The 22,161-nt window shown below is 42.1% G+C and overlaps 1 protein-coding gene across 13 annotated transcripts in view; it reads left to right on the top strand.

Moving 5' to 3' along the window:
• The window catches only part of PRDM5 (PR/SET domain 5), a 164,250-nt gene that overhangs the window by 23,144 nt on the left and 118,945 nt on the right, over positions 1 to 22,161 (top strand). For 11 of the 13 annotated variants that reach the window (XM_030564630.1, XM_030564629.1, XM_030564633.1 and 8 more), the window contains one exon: positions 9,867 to 9,989. In XM_030564630.1, the coding sequence (XP_030420490.1) occupies positions 9,867 to 9,989 (123 nt within the window). Of the gene's footprint in view, positions 1 to 9,866; positions 9,990 to 18,913; positions 18,975 to 19,275; positions 19,353 to 22,161 lie in introns of those variants that run through there. The other 2 variants (XM_030564643.1, XM_030564641.1) reach the window with 2 other exon arrangements.

A 22,161-nucleotide genomic window follows, 5' to 3' on the forward strand; every position in this document is an offset into this window, starting at 1 on the left:
GAATGTTTGAACCCAGGCAGTCTGTGTTTATTGGAGTTGATCTGAATACAAGCTCTATAATGTAATTTTAGTCATGCTGAGTAGCCTGGAGTTGAAATTTGGTGCCAGGAATTTATAAAGCAATAAGCAGCTGAAAAGTCAGGGGAAATATGTAGTCTTTCTGCTGGGCTCACCTGAAAAAATATTACCAACATACACCTCTACCTCGATATATCACGACCCAATATAACACCAATTCAGATATAATGTGATAAAGCAGGCTCCGGGGGGCAGGGCTGCATGCTCCAGCGGATCAAAGCAAGTTCAATATAACGTGGTTTCACCTATAACGCGTTAAGATTTTTTGACTCCCTAGGACAGCATTATATCGGAGTAGTGATGTACATTTCCGGTTGTGCACCATATGCAGTGGTCTGTGCTTGATCTGTGATGAGAACAACATTCTGAATGATTTTTTTTTAAAAGGTCACATTGAAACAGAATATACTTCCATGTTTTTCTTTGGTCTTTGTAAAACATAGTACTTAAAAGAATTATTGTGTTCCAGTGATCTGCAGTAATTTTGTTAAATAACGATCTGAGAATATCAATATTTGTGATTGTTATATATAGCAGAATGTCCTTATTCTGCCTGCAATTCCTATGCGACTTGTACTCTTTTGAAGAAGTCAAACATTTACACTTGCTCATTCAAGAGACTCTCTAAAGGATTAATACAAGAGCATCCTGGATTCAGCTGTCAAATTCAACTCAGCAACAGCTGCAGCTTGCAATTTATTATTGACGAGTTAAGGGGGTGAAAAAAATGTGGGGTAGATTACCAAGTAGTTAGAAATCATTTGGAGAAAATGTTTGAGTTGTATTTTTTTAAGTATCAGAGGGGTAGCTGTGTTAGTCCAGATCTGTAAAAAGCAATAAAGAGTCCTGTGGCACCTTACAGACTAACCAGGGCCACCCAGAGGATTCAGGGGACCTGGGGCAAAGCAATTTTGGGGGCCCCTTCCATAAAAAAATGGCAGTACTATAGAATACTATATTCTCATGGGGACCCCTGTGAGGCCTGGGGCCTGAGGCAAATTGCCCCACTTGCTCCCACTCCCCTGCCTCTGGGCAGCCCTGAATCTAACAGACGTATTGGAGTATAAGCTTTTGTGGGTGAATACCCACTTCGTCAGACGCATGTGGTGGAAATTTCTAGACTGATTCTTGCCTGCATATTTATACCTGCCTCTGGAAATTTCCACCACATGCGTCTGTCTTCACCCACGAAAGCTTATGCTCCAATACGTCTGTTAGTCTATAAGGTGTCACAGGACTCTTTATCACATTTTCTCTAAGGTCATCAGTCTCTTGGACTAACTGCATGTCATACTGTTTAGATGCAACTAATTTTTGATGATGATCTGTGAAAGAGAGCTTTGGCCTCATAATTTTTAGGGCCACCCAAATGCCCTGATGGAATGTATATATTCACATGCTGAAGTCCATCTATTTTATTTAGAATATAATCCAAAGCATGGCAATTTTAAACTTTGCTTTATTTGCCCAAAGGGAAAATAAAGGCAGAACAGAATACTCTTTGGGCATCATATTATTTTACATAACTTTTTACCTCGGGAGGCTACTTTAATGTTACCCCCAGTATTTGTTTTCTGCAGGCTATGTGGGAGGAGGTAGGTGTTCTCTTGCATACATTTTCTCATTTTCCCAAAACCAAGCAAGTGGCTTTTCATTTTGAGTAATGTTGGAATATGGCAAATGTTGTTTTAGTATTGATTTTTGGCAAACATTAGTGTAGAGAGGACTGGAAGGACTTAGTCCTTTCCAAATTTCCTGACAAACCATGAAGATATGTTGGTCAGGATAATATCGCACATAATACACTTATAGCAATGAACATTATATAATTTAGGTTTGGCTTCTGTCTATCTGCCAAGATAATACTGTAAATTAAATATGAGAGGAGCAGACACATGCTAAAATCAGTCTTTTTATGGGAGCTACTGCTTATGTTTATTTATATTAGAGAATGAAATGAGCTTTTGTTTCTGCTACTTACTCTCAACACTGTTGCACTGACTAATTGGTTAGAGTTTTAAGAACTGACTTTTTGACCTCAGTGGGCTTAGGATCAGACCGCTAATGTTTCTGTTCAAGGTATGAAAAGTTAAAAGTTTGTAATTAATCTTTGGTAGAATTATATCATCTTTCCTGCTAATCAGAAATGTGAGCTAGAATGGGAGAAGTCCCTTTTATACACAGTGCAACAGCTCACAATATTTCTGAGATTTCATAAAGAAAAAATCTTGAACTGAAGCTTGTTATATTTTCTTGCTCAGAAGATTAATGCTTGCAATGTCAGTGAAATAGGATTCAGCAATGCAGTATGAAGTTCTTCTATGACATGATGGAATGTTCTTCTGATGCTTTTATTCTTTAGAGAATTTTTACGTTTAAGGCATCTTCTAAAATGCTTTGCTTTTAATGGCTCTGTAGGCAGCTTTGTTTACTCCTCTTTCTAGAAATATTCTTTGTCTAACTATTTCCCCTGCCATTCTCACAGTCATGCACGTAAATGTATGTGCCTGTATTTAAAATCACCACCACATCCAAGCTCAAACATTGAAAATAGAGTTTCCAGTTGTTTTTCCCTTCCCCGATTTTAATTTCAATTTTCAAATTTTGGCATAAATTTTGAATCTTATAGAAATGCTTTTTTATGGTCATCCTAATTTGACCAGTAGTAATTTTTCTTATCACAATTTTCATCAGTTATTTAGTATAGATTCACGTATTTATATTAAGTGCTTGGTTTAAGCTTGATTTTTATCACCCTTACTCACTTTAGCCCTAGTCAAAGATATTTACTTCAGTGGTCTTTGGAACAGGCCCATTGAGTAGCACATTGCTACACATTTAGTCTAGTGACTCCTGTGGGACTACTCGGAGGAGGTATTGCTTGTGGTGAGTGAAGAACCAAGCCCTTAATTATTAAACTTCTTTAAAATATTAATTTTTTTAAAAATGGCTTTAAAAATCCAGAGTTGATTGAATTAAGTGTTAGTACTCCAGTTTAAACTTTTGTTATAGTAGATCATACAGTACATTTAAGTGGATCCTTATACATAGGGCTCTTATTCATGGCCATGAAAAATGCGTCATGGACTGTGACATCTGGTCTTTTCTGTGCTTTTACCCTGTACTACACAGACTAGTGTTTCTCAAACTGGGGGTCCTGACTCAAAAAGGGGCAATGGGGGGAGGGTTGTTTTCAAGGTTATTTTAGGGGGATTACAGTATTGCCACCCTTATGTCTGGGCTGCCTTCAGAGCTGGGCGGCCAGAGGGTGGTGGCTGTTGGCCAGGCACTCAGCTCTGAAGCCAGCAGCATCACAGAAGTAAAGGTGGCAATACCATACTATGCCACCCTTGCTTCTGCACTGCAGCCTTCAGAGCTGGTTGGCCGGAGAGTGGCAGCTGCTGACTGAGGGCCCAGCTCTGAAGGCAGCAGTGCAGAAGTAAGGGTGGCAATACCATACTATGCCCTCTTTATTTCTGCTGGCAGCGGCTCTGCTTTCAGAGCTGGGCTTCTGGCCACCAGCAGCCGCTCTCTGGCCACCCAGCTCTGAAGGCAGAACTGTGGCCAGCAGCAGCGCAGAAGTAAGGTTAGCAGTACTGCAATCCTCCAGCCTTTTACAATAGCCTTGCAACCCCCCACAACTCCTTTTTGGGTCAGGTCCCCTACAATTACAACACTGTGAAACTTTAGACTTAAATATCAGAAATCATGAAATTTGCGATTTTTAAAATCCTGTGACCATGAAATTGACCAAAATGGACTGTGAATTTAGTAGAGCCCTACTTATACATCCTTACCTTTCTCTGGAGAAAGATCAGCAAGATATTAATAGAAATCTGAGAATTTTCTTTTAGAGACATGAAATTGATCACCTAAGTCTCTTATTTCATTTATTATAAAATAAATTTGACTGAATTAACGCAGTAATGTATTTGACACCACTGTGTTCAAGCTTAGATAGATATTTTCCAGACATTAATATGAAAAGCGTGCTATCATCCACTGCACACTGCAGATATCTTCGTGCATTTTATATATCTAATTATTTATAATGCTCTACTAGGATATTACCTTACTGCCGCTGATGCTAGAACATCAGGCTCCACCTGTCTGCAGATTTGCCCTTCTGTTTAGAGGGCTGCTGGCGGGGAGGATGGGGACCATGTCCTCTCTCTCAGTTAAATTAAATCCATTCTACTCGTTCATGGAAAAACTTTTCAATCAGAGGACTGATTTTACAAAAATAATTTGATTGCAGTGTAATGGTAAAAGGATATGTTTTTTGGCCCAAATATTGAGTTCCATTTCCAGCTCTGACACTGATGTTCAGTGTGACCTCAGGCACATCATTTAACTTTTCAGGGCCTCATTTTATCCATGGATAATATTGTAGATGCCTGAATATTTATTTACCTCACAGGGGTCTTGTGAGGTTTTAAAACACTTCAAGTTTGACCTTGTTAGGAAACCATTTTAAAAACCATTTCAGCTGAAATAATTGCCAACTCTGTGCCTGGATATACTGTTGTTTGAATGGTTTTTAAAATCCTTCCTTGGACTACGAGGCTGATCTTGGATCACTTGCTGATTTTCAGGAATTGTACTTAAAACTGGGCATATCATTTTGCTGGACACAGACTAGACCCATTATTACCAAGTCGGAAAATATAATTTCAAATATATGTAATGATTTATGCAGTCCGGCATCCGCATCCTGTTTACTGGCAAGGTAGGGAACATGAACATACTGCCACTAGCAATATAAATGTTGTCTTCTTTTAAATAGATTTTCTGCAGTCTTTTATGAATGGTCACTATTCAGATATATATTTGGGGGTGTGGAGAATAGGTAATACTGCTCTGTTACTCTTTGCAAAAGGCTCCCTCGAACACATCCAGCCTGAGTCTGTGATACATGTGAGTTTCCCTGGTTAAATATTCTTTCCTTCCATCGGTTCCATACAATTTCCTTTTGACAATAGTAGTGGCAGGCAGATTCTCCTGCAGCCTCTAGTTGTGGGGTGGTTGGACATATAGGGAGCACATCACTTCTGGTCATAGATTCCAATGCCAGAAGGGACCATTTTGATCATCTGATCTCTTGTATAACAAGGGGTATAGAACTTCTCCAAAATAATTCTTAGAGCCGATCTTTTAGAAAAACTTCCAGTCCATGACCCTTGGTAAATTGTTCCGGGGTTAATTATCCTCACTATTTAAAAAAAAAAATAAATTATGCCTTATTTCCAGTCTGATTTTGTCTAGCTTCAACTTCCAGCCATTGGATCATGTTGTACCTTTCTCTGATAGATTGAAGAGCCCTCTATTAAATATTTGTTCTCCATGTAGATACTTATAGACTGTAATCAAGCCATCCCTTGATCCTTAAAGTCTTGTGTGGGAGTGTGTCACCATTGGTGGGTGGATGGGAATAGGGGCCTTTGGAGCCAGGAAACCCTAGTTTATGTAGAAAGGGTTGGGGTAGGGTAGCGAGTATCTCTTAGCTGAGGGGATTATAAGTGGAAGCCATTTTCCCCAGGGTGGTGGTGGGGAGAGGGCAAGTGTAGGCTCCATTTTCCATTCCAATATTGGCTCCTGAGGCTCTAGTGCCTGCCTGCCAAGCCTCAGTCTGAGGGAGAGAGAGGCGAGCTGTTGTGTCTTCAGGACTGTTGCCCAACTGGTGCTTGGCACCATCTCTTGTCTTCCTTTGTCACTTGCACAGCTGGAGCAGCTGCTATGGTGTGGGTGAGATACTGAAATTACATAGTACATTTCTTATGCTTTCCTAATGGCACTGGTGGGATATGAAGGAGGGGAAACCCCTTTGCTACAGTGGCTGCAGCTGTGGCAATTATGAGCACATCTGTAATACAGCAGCTGTCTGAGTGGCAGCCATCTTAGTGCTATCGCCTTGGATGGCTGAACAGTTTTATCAGCACATCTGAACATAGGATTTTAGCACACATCTATGAGATGTGTTTTTGAATGTCTCCTACTCCCCCAAATGTAACTTATTCCTGTGCTCCATGGTCACACCACTAGGCATGGGGGCCAGCCAGAGGATTTTAGGGAAATGATTCTTGGAGGTATACCCCAAACTTAATTACTGACGTTTACATTGTCTGCATTTAGGTTCCCCATGCCTCAAACTGTAGAACTGGAGTCCAACTGTTTGTTCCTAGTGATTGATTTGTACTAGTTTACAGTTTTAGGGCTATCTTGGCAAGGATAGTAGCTGGAGGCATTCTTTTATAAATAAAAGTTGTTTTCTTTCTTAGGGGCTTAGAGGCTAGCTAGCTCTGTTAAGAAAGGGCTCATATGAGCCCCTGCTGGCTCATCAGTGAGAACAGGGCATCCGTAAATGTCTCTAATCCAGTCCAGTGTAACATACAATGTTTTGAATATATTTTTCTTGACTTTTCCTCTGTTTCACATCTGTATATTTAATGCAACATTATGTCTTTATGAGGTGAAAAAAGCAATAGAAAATCAAGCACATGTCTTCAAGGGTTTTATGGGATTGTTTTGGTCAATAGTTTCCTTATGTGTTAAATCCTTGATGCACATTTGGCATCTCTTCCTGCATTGGTAGGCACTGAGAGCGCCCAACTGAGATGACTGTAAAACTGAGATGAATATAAATTCTTCCAATATAATTGAGGATTAAGCAAATGAAAAAATAGATTAAAAGGAAGGTAGAAGAACATATGGATTTTATAGAATGAACTTGATTGTTTCTACTTTGCAACTCAAGTCAAGATCTGATGAAAACCTTTCTAGGACCAGCTTGGTGGGCCTCCCTGACTCCCACTCTTGATAGTTATTGCCAAGTCCCAATGCCATTAGCTTGTCTTTAATTGCTCAAAGATGTAAATCTGTGCTGTTAAACATTTTCATACAGAGACTGTGTTCTGTAGCTTACATATTTAGAACAGTGTGGGCATAGCAATGAACTATCGCGGTGCTCACTTATGGCTTTCAGGTCTTTTTAGGCTGTGAGAACAACATAAACTTGTGCTATTGTGGAAACACAGAGTTTACCTGTAAAGTGTGAATATGTGAATTCCATCTATATTCTTACTCCAAACAGACATATTTTGTCACCAACCCCCAGATGTGTTTTTAGAATGAGGAGTGAAGAATAGTTTAGCCTGTTGAAACTGCAAGTGGAAACATAAGTATTTGCATTCTGCCAACCTGAGTTGGAATGTGGACAGAACACCAGGGATGCTTATGGAAAAAAACGCTATGGAATCTTTAGTGATTTCTAGCAGTACGTGGCTTTGTAGGACAAGAACATTTCATGCACTAAACCTTCTGTGTGGTTCTCCCATCCATATACTGACCAGGCCTGACCTGAAAAAATCAGACAAGATGGCCTGCTTACAGATCAATAAACCTTGGTAGAGAGGTTGATTTTCCCAGCACTGACATTTTAAGGTGGAATGAGTGTGTTGTGCAACTGATGAATGAGTGATCTTGTGCAGGTAAAATGTACCTTTTGTGAGCCAGTGCAGTCTTTTGAAGTAGCCCCTTCACTTAATGATTCATTTCCTTTGCACTCTAATTAAATAACTTAGAGCCTTTCCCTTGCATATTACATTAATTTAATTTTTATCATATCCTCCACAGCTCAGGTGAACGTTCAGCCAGGTATAATTTAAGATTGAACAGTGATCATTTGGGGCCACATGTTTATACTTGGTGTCAAGATTAGTATAGAAAACAAAGCTTAAGGAAGTGAAGGGACTCAGAGGAAATGCACAGTATGTTTGTACATGGGCCTTGACAAAGGAAAAGTCCCTGGAAATGATAAAAGACAAACATATAATTGGAGGATTTAATGAGAGATGTGTTACAGGAAGAATATGACTTTATGAAAAGTATTTGAATAAGTTGGTGGGAGAGATGAGATTCAGGGGGATAGAAGGCTGCAGCTCAAAGGTGGGAAGTATTTGGAGATGCAAAACTAGACAGAGCTAGAGAGGTGGATTTGGGATGCTATGGGTAGGATGGGATCACCTAGAGAGAGAATGTAATGGGAGAACAACAAGGGAACCTAGAGTGATGGCAGCTATGAGAAGAGGGGAGGATGAAGAGCTACTAAGGGAAGAACAATATGGCAAAAGGAGAAATAGGAGGAACAAAAGCTCAGGGAGAATGAGAATGAGATCATTAGTGCTGAAGGCAGCTCACCAATGAAGGGATGCGAGAACAGAGAGATGTTCTCTTAGGTTCTTAGAAAAAAGATGATATTGGTGGCCTTGGTGAGGTAAGTGATAGTGGAATAGACAGGTTAGAAGCTACATCAGAGAGGATGAAGGAGTGAGTTAGAGGAGGCAGTCTGCTCAGATGTCTCAGAGAATAAGGGGAAGAGAGAGATAGGGTAGATTAGATTAGGAGGAAAAAATCAGGATACACAACAGGTGTATTTTGTAAGTGGATAGAAAGGAGCCAGAGAAAAGTGAGCAGACAAAATAAATTGGTAGGGAGGGGATGAGTGGGACAAGAGACAGGAGGAGAGGCCAAAAATCTAAGAGACAGTAGGAGTGATATCTTGGCATCAGAGATACGTGAGGGACAATGTTCCCTCTAATTTTCCCCACACGTGTGGAATGAATTTTGTTATATGCACCAATATGGAGGTGACATGTCACACACACCTCCATATTGGTGCACATAACAAAATTCATATGGTGGGAGTGGGGCTGAGGGGTTCAGAGTGTGGGAGGGGGCTCAGGGCTGAGGCAATAGGTTGGGGTATGGGCTCTGGGATAGGGCCAGGGATGGGAGGGTTGAGGCGCAGGCTCCCCTGGGGCTAAGGCGGGGAGAGAGGACTTCCCCCCAGCCCTCTCTTCCTGCAGCAGCACCTGGGCTAGGGTGAGAGGCGCCTCTCCTTGCCTCAGCAGCTCCAGGACTGGGGCTGTGGGGTAGGTGCCTCTCCCCCTGGCCGCGGCAGGTCTGGGGCTTGTGGGGAGAAATGCCTCTCTGCATCTGAGGAAGTGGGTATTCACCCACGAAAGCTCATGCTCCAAAACGTCTGTTAGTCTATAAGGTGCCACAGGATTCTTTGCTGCTTTTACAGATCCAGACTAACACGGCTACCCTCTGATACTCTCCCCGCTGTGGCAGGTCTGGGACTCGGGGAGACATATCTCTCCCTGCCGCAGCCCTGAGCACCTGCGAAGCACTTAATAGGCTGCTGCGTAGCTACGCAACATAGAGGGAACATAGATGAGGGAGGTGAACGAAGGTGGAGTGAGAGAGGAGGAGGATGTAGTAGCAAGGGAGGAGGAGTAATGTGCCCTCTTGATTGTAACAGTTTTTGTTTTCTGAAACATTTGGTAAGCTCCTAAGCAAGAAGGAATAGAAGGAAGTATGTTTGTGGAGAGTCAGAGAGAGGAGGCAGATGGGCATCAATCAGGAAAGAGAGAGGTAGAGTTCAGTAAGGAAGAGATTGAGAAAAGAGAGAGTAAACATAGTGGAAGAAGCTGACACGGTTGCTGGAGTTCTGAGTAGTGTATCCACCGTGAGATATTATTAGCAGATAATGCATCATGTGCCTGAAGGCAGAAAAAAATGTTCACCAATATCTAAGCATATGGGCTGAACACAGGATTCACCTGCCAAACACCAGGTAGACTGGACACTTTGTTCTATATCTAAAACATACAACAAAAATTAATCTAGCACTTTGTTTTTTTCTTTACATATAAGATTTAATCTTTCCCCTTTCTCTGAGATACTGTTTCTGGTGTTCATTTGTTCAATGATTTTTAATATTTCAGGTTCGAGGGAGTAAAGGCGAGGTCCTTTATGTTCTGGATGCTAGCAATCCACGATATTCTAACTGGCTGCGTTTTGTCCATGAGGCACCATCACAGGAACAAAAGAACCTGGCTGCCATCCAGGTACATTTGTTGAATTCTTAACATTCACTTCATGTTGTTAATCTGTTTAAGGTTTGTGATTATATATCTATCTGAATCAGGGCTAATTATTTAGGGGTTTATCCTGTATTCCTCACACCAAACTCCCACTAAAGTCTTTAGGAATGCTCAGAGAAATCAGAATTTAAAAATAATTTTCAAGCAAATAGTCAAAGATATAAAAACAAACAAAAGATACTTGAAATATTCCAGTTGAAGCGTTAAGAGATTTAATGGGTTTGCAGGATTACCAGAAGGTAGTAATTGATTAGTCATTGCAGAAGACCTAAATGATTATTTTTTTCACTCTTCGTCACAGATGTTAGCTATCTACCTACTCTTTTCAGGTAATAAAGATGAGACACTGCCAAAAATGTAGGGATCAAAAGAGGGAGGTGCAACTTAAATATATTGTGTAGCGCAGCGTTTCTCAAACTGGGTTCCTGGGGGTCCACAAGCTCCGCTACTCAACTCCTCCCCTCCCTTCATCCCTCAACTTCTCCCGCTCCCTTCCTCCCAGTACCTCCTGCATGCTGTGGAACAGTTCCCCGGCATGCAGGAGACGCTAGGAGGGAGGGGAAGGAGCGGGGATGGGGCATGCTTGGGGGAGGGGGAAGAATCATGTCCAGTGCTGCTGGCCCCACTGATCAACTCCTCCCACCCCTTCCAGTGCCTCCAGCGGGGAACCAGCGGCGTGCAGGAGGCATAGGAGGGAGGTGGAAGAGCGCTTGGGGGTGGAGGCAGAAAGAGGTGGGGAAGAGAAGAGGCAGGGGTGGAGCTGGGTGGGAAGAAGTGGGGTGGGGGCAAGGCCTTGGGGGAAGGGGTGGAGTGGAGGTGGGGCCTGGGACTGAGTGGAGGACTTGGGATTCATGAAACAATTTAAAATCAAAATGGGGGTCCTTAGGTTGCTACAGTTTGAGAACCACTGGCGTAGCATGCAAGTTGTGTGCTGTGCCCACATGGATTCAGTTGGCTAGAGTGGGGCTATGTGTGGGCCTAGCAATCCAGCTGTATGTTGCAGAACTGAATAAAAAGTCACAAGGTATAGATGATTTAATACAAGAGTTCTTAAATAATTTAGGAATAAAGTGCCCGAGCTGCTTATGAAACTATGCAATCTCATTAAAATCATCTACTGTTATTAAAATCAGGTGGGTGAATGGGCAACATAATGGCAACTAAGAGTCGGAGAGGATGGCTCACTCCTGGAGTATCAGCAGGACCCAGGTGGATCCATCCCCAGAGGAGCCCAGGGCAGTGCAGCATGGAGTAGACTGTGGATCCTTGCCCTCCCTCCCCATTGCCCAGTGACTCTTGGTGCCGCAAACAGGGCCGGCCTTAGGATTTATGGTGCCCTAGGCGAGATTATTAAACTGGTGCCCCTGTGCCTGATCTGCTCTTAGCAACACAAACATAAGCTTATAGTATTGGAAAACTTGCCACATTCACATTATTAAAACCAGTTTAACTTAATTGAGCACACTGCAATGCTGATGGACTAGCACTAAAGAAGCAGCACTATAGAAAAAATTCTGATATGACAGAATGATGCAAATAATATATTTTTAATTTATCAAAATTTTATTGGAAATTTATATGAAGAGGTATTGAAACAAAGATTTGTTTTTAATTAAAAGCAATCTTTCTGGCTTTTTTGGCTGCAAAATCAGTAATAATGTCATCGTATGACAAAGACAAAGTCGTGTTTTGTTTGATCGCAAGAACAGCAAGACCAGTCAAGCGTTCCTGACTCATTGTAGAGCGGAGATAGTTTTTAATGAGCTTTTGTTTTGAGAAACTCCGTTCTCCTGATGCTACTGTTACAGGAATTGTCAGTAGAATATGAGTGGCAATGTACACATTAGGATATATGTCAACAGGTTTGCGGGTATGAATAGACTGTACAATGTCCATCACCGATTTTGCATATGGCAACATTGATGACAGTGTACTCAATTCTTCGTACAGTTCAAGTCCATTTAAATCAAAACTATCACCATGCTTCAGGAGGCTCTCTAGATTCTTGCACTTTGTCATTAGTTGCTCTTGTTTTCCTATTTCGTTGAATTTAGTTATGTCATACAAAAATCCAAACTGTTCATGGTGTACTAGCAAGGTATTAAACCTTTCATCAGCAGCAGATACTGCTTTATCCATCACAACATTAAAAAATTCAACCTCAAATTTCTTTTCTGGATCATCTATGGGCATGATCTGCTGTACAGATTCTTCACAAAGAAGTGTCCTTGGCCTTTTTAACTCATATTAACTATGTATTTACTTTATGAAAGTTGGAGAAAACATTGTGAAAACGTAAAACATTGGCTGCCCAACTTCTGGGCTGGCAAAAGTTATACTGACTCACAAGGGAAAAAAAAAGCAGGAGAATCTTAGTACAACATCTGGTCACTCTATACCAGGGGTCGGCAACCTTTCAGAAGTAGTGTGCCAATTTCACTGTAATTTAAGGTTTCTCGTGCCAGTAATACATTTTAATGTTTGTAGAAGGTTTCTCTCTGTCTATATTATATAAATAAACTATTGTTATTATCTGAAGTCTTGGCCACTGGTCCTGCTCAGGCCACTGCCAGCTGAGTAAATGAAACCCCAAACCGGCAGCGGGCTGGTGGCTGGAACCCTAGACAAGGATCCCAGGCCCTGCTCAGCCCGCTGCTGGTCTGGGGTTCTGACCACCAACTCCTGCCAGCCAGGATTCCGGCTGCCAACCCCTCCCCACCCCCCAGCCCGCTACCAGCCTGGGATTCTGCTCACCCAGGCTGGCAGGAGGCAGAGTGGGGCTGGCAGCTGAGCTCCTGACTGGCAAGGGGCCGGCAGCTGGCACCCCGGAGTAGCAGTAGGCTGAGTGCTGCTGGCACCCCAGACTGGCAACAGACTGAGCCACTCAACCCCTCACCCAGCCCTGCTCAGCCCGCCACCAGCCCACTCAGCCCGCCACCAGCCCACTCAGCCCGCTGCCGGCTGAGTGAATGGAACCCCAGGCTGACAGCAGGTTGAGTGGTTCAACTGGTGTGCTCAGCCCACTGCCAGCCTGGGGTTCCTTGGGGTTCCCCGGGCCAGCAGCAGGTGCTGAGTGGGGCCGATGGCTGGTATTCCAGCTGGCAATAGGGCAGCAGCCGGAATCCCAGAGCAGTGATGGACTGAGCCGCTCAGCCTGCTGCTGCATACCATCAAAAATCAGCTCACCTGCCACCTTTGACATGTGTGCTGTAGGTTGCCGAACCCTGCTTTATATACTAGTAAGGAGATGAGCATTTTACAGTTGTTGGAGGGCTCTTATCAGGAGTAACAGGCTATAGGAAAGTCGGTCAACATTTTTTGTTTCTCTGAAGAAAACTGACCCACTCCCTGTCTCAAACCAAACCTGTCACTAATAATTGTCGTCAACTTAATTTTCTGTTTTTGGCTAAGATATTGATTTTTTAGGAAAAAAAATATTGAAATTGGATTCAGGATTGTTAGCAAGAATTTTTGGCAAACAAAGTTGTTAAATGACAATCTAAATGGCAGCACAGTACTGCTTTCATGCTTGGCTCACCTCGCAGCCTGCTGGTCCAACAGCTGCAGTAGAGGAGGAGATAGGTGGAAAACTGCAGGACCCCAGAATCCACCTCTTGGGGTGCAGAGTGGCAACAGCAGCAGCAAACCCTGAGGTCCAATCACACGCCAATGGGCACCGCCGCCAGCCCAACAGACCATGGTGAAGTTAGCACAGCATCTGATCTCAGGGACGGGGCACCCATAGAGCCACAGCAGCTCATCCTGCCCTGTGCAGCTCCCCCGGATGAGATGGATCGCTGGCAGCTGCCAGCCCAGGGGAGAGGCACTCCCCAGCTAGGGTGGCCAGATCCAGATGTCCTGATTTTATAGGGCCAGTCCCGATATTTGGGGCTTTGTCTTATATAGGCACCAATTACCCCCACCTAGAGTGACCAGACAGAAAGTGTGTAAAATCAGGATGGGGGTGGGGGTGGGGGGGTAAAAGGAGCCTATACAAGAAAAAGACCGCAAAATTGGGACTGTCCCTATAAAATAGGGATATCTGATCACTGTACCCCAACCCCCTATCCTGATTTTTTCACACATTTGGCTAATCCCAACCCAGCCCTGTGTGACATTCCAATCCTGGCTCCCTGCCCAGGAAGTGAGTTACTTTCACTTTCATTCCTCAGCAAGCAGCCAGCCAGCCTCCTGTCCCCACCAGCACCTCACTCAACCCAGCCCTGACGGAGGGGAGGGAGGAGGGAGAGAAGGGTGCCACAGAGCCTGCCTTACCTCACCTCAGCCGGGGGGAAAGAGTCACACTCACAGGTGAGCTCCTTTCCCAACCCCTCCCCCCTCCCCTTCCCAGAGACCCCAGCAGCCAATCCCATTCCTCAGACTGTGCTGCATTGGGCTCTCTCTAGGACCCAGCAGCCCTGCTTCTACACTGTTTGGGCTGCCTGCAGAGTGCTGCCCCCAGGGAGAGTGAGGCCCTACGCCGCTGCCTATTCTGCCTATGCCTAAGGACGGCCCTGGCCGCAAGCTCCAGAGGATTTAAAATATATGGGGCTGCAACCAGCTGAGTGTCCAGGCCAGGGCTGGACAGCAGTGGGCTCAACATGCTGGGAACCCCCAGTGATCAGGGAAGGAAGGAGGGGGAGAGCAGCAGATTGCTAGTGGGATAAGGCAAGGCTGAGTGGGGCAGGGTGGGGCTGCTTGTCCTGCCCACCCCTGAATCATTGAGACTGCCTGCCCAGTCTCCATCTGTTGCCCTGCCCTGACTCAGATACCTAGCCAGCCCCGTGCCCCTCCTTGTGCCCTCTTGATAACCTTGTCATGCTCCCCCGGGGAGGGGGGGGGAGACGTTCCCCAGTTCGAAAATAAATGCATTAGAAGGACTAGTTTGAACAACTCATGGCCTTTGCTGGATTCTAAATTAACCTGAGCCACTCAGCAGAAAAAGAGGGGCATCCCTGAATGGACATTTTAATTGAGCTGGCTGCAGTATACAATGTTTAAATAAACCAACTGCACAAACAAAACACCCTAAGAAAGTGTTAGGTTGTATAAATAACGGAATAGAAAATAATACTTAAAATATTATATAATTTGCAAACTGTATAGCCTTGAATATTGGATTTCGTTTTGGTCTCTGTGTCAAAACCAGGGAGAAATGGAAGGAGTTGAAAGATGGGTGACAAGAATGGTTAGAGGCATGGAAAGACTCCCATATTAGGAGATATTGTAAAGATTGGGAGTGTTTAAGTTAGTGAGAAAACAGAGTGGACATGGTAGAGGTATAGGAAATAATGTAAGGTAAACTGGGCGCTCCTGTTTCCAAGTTGCCTTATAAGTCTTTGGGCATCATCAGTAATGGTATAATAAAAATCCCAGATGTTTTACTGATTTGTTGTACCCTAAGGCCCCAGTACTGCACTTCATATATGTGCTTAATGTTACACAGTGTGAGTAGTTGAAGGGACTACTCTCAGTGCATGAAGTTCAGTGCATAAGTCTTTGCAGCATTGGAGCCTTCTTTAATATATAGGATGCCAAAGCTCTGACATTCAGTGTAATTCATGAGAACCAACCCATATGCCTTTAATATGGAAATGTTTTGGTAGGCTAATGTTTTTACTGTTATGCAAATTTTGGGCCAATTTCTGTAGATACTCCAGGCACTGGATCAATGGGAGTTCTGTTTGTGGAATGGCTCGAGTAATGGAACCCTTATTTATTATTAAAGCTAAATACAATATCTCCCTGTATAGCCGTTGTGACAGACTGACAGTTTCCTGCAGTATCCTGAATGGACTTTATTGAATTAAATTAAACCTTATTGAATTAGTCTTTGGAGTTCATTGTACTAAAAATGTAATTATGTATGTGTTATTGTACAATTGTATGTATTTCCATGGTGAGGGTAAATAGGAAAACAGCAGGGGGTCATTAGGCAAATTGACTCATGTTGTTACATCTCCATAGAAGCCACCCCCGGGAAAGGTATGCATCTACTTGTTCAAACTGGATTCTCCCGGGACCCACTGACAAAGAAGGTTTTTGGTTGAGTAGCCTGGTTTTTAAACTGGCTAAGGGCTTTCTTCCTGATGTAGTAAATGGACAGTTGGACTGAGCCTGCCAGAATTCATGTTAGGGTTAAGGTTAATTCTGGTAAGCTTGTTAGCATGAGTGGAGATTTATTGTTTTTAATATTTTTTTTCTGTTATGTTTTTAAGCTAAAGAATAAAGTAGGCTTGCATAGGAAGTCTGTGTGGTACTTGCAGCAACTATAATTATTATCCATCTCTAAAGAGAAAGCAAGCAGGTGTCCTGGGGCAATCTATTTTTGCTGGGAAGTACACAGTGAAGCCAGGGAACTGTGCAGCTTGGAAGCACCCCTGTCAGAAGAGGGGGAGATGTGGGTCTCCAGTCAGAAAGGCAATGGTCAGGGAATTGAAAACCCTGAGCGTGAGTGCCCTTGCTGAACCACTGAGGGGAAATACAGATGTGGTTTCCCTGAACTGTGGCGGCCTTCATAAAGATACTGCAATGATACTGTTTAGACCATGTTTTGCAATCATTGCAAATAGGACATTTCTTACTTTACATCAGCAGAGAGAATTGAACTTTGATATCAACTCCAGTTACTTAGCTGCTGCTGCTACTATTACTGAAACTTATTACTGAAGTTACATTGCTGAAAAAGCAGTAAAACAATTAAAAACATTAAAATGATTCATAATACAGATTATCTATATCACACACAAGAGAATCCTAATCTTAATAGTTCAATTGAATAAAGTGGAATATGTTGTCATACTTACATAGAGCACAGGGCTAATTTTCTAATTACCAAGAGAAAATGGGCTTTTTAAATTCAGATGGGGTTCCAGACCTCTTGTTCTAACTGGCACATTGTAATTACCCTCATGAAACATAGAAATTCTCATAATGTTAACCTCTCAAGACATTTTTATTGTATGAGAAGGAGGAGTTCTTGTGGAGTTTGTTGGGATTATAAAGCTACTACTGGATTTTAATTTTGTCTTACTAACCCATTGTTCAGTTTTCAGACTGTGCTATGGGTAAATGCTCTAATGATGATTTTTCGTTACCTCAGACTATATAGTTAGGAATAAAGATTTGTTGCTGGTACTTAACGATGAGCTATAAAATATAAGAATACTGGTAATTAGAGAGCAAATATGTCTTAGGACAGAATGCTCTCTTGGTATCACGACTGCTATAAGCTTATCCTAACTTTGATTGCAAAGGATACTTTACAGTAGCTTTTTTTGAAGTCAATTACAATATCCCACATGAATTACCAGAAATGCAAACAGATGCTAAATTGCAGCTCCCTTCACTGGCAAAGCTTGTCTTTTCAATTTTCACAGAATATAGGTGGAACTTCTTGATCTAAACTGTGGAAAAACCACAGAACCAGATTCTGTCATGATAATTATTGCAGAGTAGTATCATATAAGGCCTTACTCAATATAAAGGTGACAGAATGAGCCTGATAGTTAATTCAGTGTTTGTAGAGCAATTCATGGTCTTGGAATTAAAAGGGGATGAACTCTGTATATGTGCCCCACACACAAATAAGATGAACCACTTCACTGAGTGAACTGGAATACATACAGAAGAATATCTCACCCTGAGATGATTCTGTTGAAGGATCACTCTTAAATGTCTAGGTTTTAAGATTTGTACAACGTGCTTCCTTTTGTGCATATAAAGGGAATTTACTAGCCTGAAGATGCATTTTTTGAAGTAAGCTGGTTGTGCTATGTCCCTGATTTGCTAGCTCGGGTAAAAGCTGTTTCTGGTATTGTTGGAGGAGTTTAGGATTCTGTAATAAAATAGGATGCTTAGATACTCTTTTGAGTCCAACAACCAGAAAATATTTCTAAATAGTTGTTTAATAACTAATACTGGCATGTGAGCACCAGGAACAGACTGAAAGGTGGGGGTGTACTTCTGGATATACCAATTTTCATTTCAGTGTACTCTACAAATCTGAATTGAATTGTGGGAGGCCTTTCTCACCTATTCCATTAAAGGAGCTTGTGACAGAGGAAGTGTGGTCTGTTCCATTACCCTGAACCCAAAGAGGAAAAATTCAACACAGAAAAATCTCAATAGACAATTGAGTTACAACATTTATCCTCTGTTAGTATACATCTATAGAGCCATTACTCATGGATTGCATTTATCTGGGCAAATCTTCATCAGTGTCATCAACAGTAACACCTGATGGTGTGAACTGGAATCTAGGCCATGCCTTGCAACTGACACACATGTGACCTGTGAAATCCAAACAATCCATTGTATTTGTCATGATCAAAAGCAAAGGGCTGCTATTAAATATCTTATAGGAGCTCTTTAAAAACAAATTAGTCTGGAATAGTATTGTATTTTCAATATTCTTAATGCTGTGCACATACATTGATCTGCTTGCCAATTGTCATTTTGTGAAATGATCTCTGCTGTAGACTACTGTGCAGCAAAAGCCACTTGATTGTTAATGTCAAAACTATTTTATAAATAGAATCATAGCCAACCAGAGCTTTAAATTCAGATACTTTGTTCATTAACAACCAGACATTGTGGTGGTCTGGACTAACTCAGCAGACTATGAGTTAGAATAATGAAATGGCAAAGGTTAATGTGAAAGGAGGTATTTACTGTGAAGCAGCAGAGTGGTTTAAAGTCATACTTAACAACTGTAATACTGGAAGATTAGTATTTGAGAATCAGTCAACACTGTAATAAATATAGTGCAACTGGACTATCTCAGTCTAACAGGCGAGAGTGAAGCCAGGGGGTGGAGGGAAAACACAAGGAAAGCAAGGACAAACTGGTAAGCTTCTTAATAAATTTACATATTACAGGACAGTTTATTGAAAGTCTGAAATCTACTAGTGTCTTAACTACAAAGACAAGATTCACTTGTTATGCAAAGTAAGTAATAAAATTAACACAGTGTTAACACCCTGGATGCTCAGAGGACAGAATTAAAATGGCTGCTTGATGCTTTCTTCTTTTTTTAGGAAAAAGACTGAATTATTTAATTCCAAGATCATACACATTTATCAAGTTGTTGAATACACAGCGTGTTTAGTGCTTTTCAGATATTCTGTTACTTACAAAAACGAGCTAACAAAGTGGGCAGCTTTAGAAGAGTGAAGTAGCTATTTTTCTCCAACAGGTTTTTCAAACTATAGCTGCATTATCAATGTAGTCTGATATCAATAGGAGTTTGGGTTAAACTTGATGAATATGAGCCTGAGAAACAGTAAAGCCGCTTAGCAGCACTGTGGCTGTTAGAGAAGTCTTAAGGTGAGTGTCAATTTAATTTATGTTGACTTTAAGACCCCTTTTTACTGCCAGAGTGGTGCAAAGGGGGCATTAGTATAAATGAGAATCAGGCCCCACATTATTACTCTATGGCTTTCAAAAGCCTGTCGGTGGTTATTTGTTGGTCAGTCTAGCTGCTGTTAATAGTTTTGTTTGCTGAGGCATAGTGTTACAGTATTACAAGGTAGAAATTAAAAAAATAACTTTTGCAATCAATACTACATTTACCACAGTAATTTCCTCTCAACTATTTGGAAAAACTGTTGCCATCTGGGTGGTACTTTATGATAAATGCTGACTTTTTAATGGTGATTCTCTTGGTCTAGTTATGGGAGTAATTTTGAAATGGGAGTGGGGGCGGGAGAAGGTAATATTTACCTTTTGGAATTAAAGCCCTGTTGCGCAAGAACGCTTAAGCATGTGTGTAACTAAGAACATGGGCAAGTAAATGGGACTTCTTTTATGTCTTGTGTATTGTCTTTGCTTCTCGGGAGTCAAGTCCTTGATAGACTGTAACACATTTTGTCAGCCAAAGAATCAAGATGACCTAATCTTTCCTTCTGTAGCTTCAAATGTGGTTCTGGTTCATATAAGGCTTTATAGAATTGCCTCTGATGTTGGTGGGAGTCTTTCCATTGTTTTCAGTAGGGACTGGATCCAACCTAAAAGGCTCAATCCTGCAAAATCCTGTGTATCTCCTGGAGGTGCCATTCCCCAGTGTGCTGAGCTCCTGTAATATCCATTGACTTGAATGGGAACTGGGGCACTCAGCATTTCCAGGAGATGCTCAGCACCTTGCAGGATTGAGCTTGTGAAGATCTAATTCTCTTTAAGGCTTGTTAAATTGTTGATTTTGATGATTTCCTGTGGCAGTGAATGTTTTAGGTTTGAACTCTGTATTGTGTTGCAGCGTCCCTGTACTTTTTATGTCTTAATAAGTCAGCCTTTCTTAAGTTAAATAAAATAATCTTTTAATCAGTGATGAATCCAAACTGGAACAGCAAACTTTGAGGGGAGCTAATCTTCATGACTTTGGATCATCTGTGTTTTTTTGGTTTTAACAAAAAATAATTACATACTCTCTTCTTTCAAGGAGGAAAAAGTAGGTCAGATCACCCATGGCAAATCCTGGGAATAGAGACTGGCATTAGCATTAATGTTTGCTTTATTATTGGAATGTTGGTCAACATACTTTGAAATATAGACTGCAAAAAAGCAGCATAATCTCACCAAATCCATGTTAGGGAATGCCTGGCATACCTGATGTGAACATGGATATGACTTTAAAGAGTGGGTGCAATTATAAATGAGGGATTCCAAAGCTAGGTAGAGAAGAGGGACTTCAAACCAGCCACCCAGAAATCTGCAGGCAAATAGTGTCTCTGAGGAGATGAAGCATGGCACCTTGCATGGTCATCAGACATGTAGATGGACCCTGGGCCTTCTGGTTCTTAAAGCATGAACCTCTGCTGCCTGAGCAAAAGACTTTAGTTAGTCAAGGCTCTAGCAAGTTCATCAGCCTCTACAGGTGTCCTAGTTATCGCTAGAGGGGGACAGAGTTCCACTTGGAGTGGGTGTAGGTTAGCCAGCCTATTAGAATGCTATGGGAGAGACCCTACCTGAGAGAGAAGACGGTGATGTATAGAGCAAGTTGGAAAATGGATTTTAATTTCCACATAAAATTTAGAGTAAAAAATCAAAACCCAAAATATTTGGACCAAAAATTGAATTAGTTTGATTCAGAAATGCCATTGTGGTGCATGCTGGGAGTTGGGGTTCCTTGTGCTCCCAATCTTATCTATGGACCAGACTTCCTGGTTGGACCACACTTCCCAGAGGCATCACGGCTCCTCTCTTGGGTATAGGAGGCCATGCATCATGACAGTCACATAGCAATGTCTTAAACTATGTGTTAGCTCCAAAAGTGCTGTCCATTTTTAAAGTGTACAGAGGACAGCTTGGTTACTTACCAGATCAGCAATCGTGCGTCACCAGTGTCCTTAGATGTTGATAAATGTTTGGCTGTGTGTGTGCTGCCCCAGCCCTTCACAGAGAGCTGGCTTATAGATAAACTAGGAAAGTACAATTTAGATGGGGCTACTATAAGGTGGGTGCATAACTGGCTGGATAACCGTACTCAGAGAGTAGTTATTAATGGCTCCCAATCCTGCTGGAAAGGTATAACAAGTGGGGTTCCGCAGGGGTCTGTTTTGGGACCGGCTGTGTTCAGTATCTTCATCAATGATTTAGATGTTGGCATAGAAAGTACGCTTATTAAGTTTGCGGACGATACCAAACTGGGAGGGATTGCAACTGCTTTGGAGGACAGGGTCAAAATTCAAAATGATCTGAACAAATTGGAGAAATGGTCTGAGGTAAACAGGATGAAGTTCAATAAAGATAAATGCAAAGTGCTCCACTTAGGAAGGAACAATCAGTTTCACACATACAGAATGGGAAGAGGCTGTCTAGGAAGGAGTATGGCAGAAAGAGATCTAGGGGTCATAGTGGACCACAAGCTTAATATGAGTCAACAGTGTGATACTGTTGCAAAAAAAGCAAACGTGATTCTGGGATGCTTTAACAAGTGTGTTGTAAACAAGACACGAGAAGTCATTCTGCCGCTTTACTCTGCGCTGGTTAGGCCTCAACTGGAGTATTGTGTCCAGTTCTGGGCACCGCATTTCAAGAAAGATGTGGAGAAATTGGAGAGGGTCCAGAGAAGAGCAACAAGAATGATTAAAGGTCTTGAGAACATGACCTATGAAGGAAGACTGAAGGAATTGGGTTT

Source organism: Gopherus evgoodei, chromosome 5 (assembly GCF_007399415.2).
Source record: "Gopherus evgoodei ecotype Sinaloan lineage chromosome 5, rGopEvg1_v1.p, whole genome shotgun sequence".
NCBI classification, from domain to species: Eukaryota; Metazoa; Chordata; order Testudines; family Testudinidae; genus Gopherus; species Gopherus evgoodei.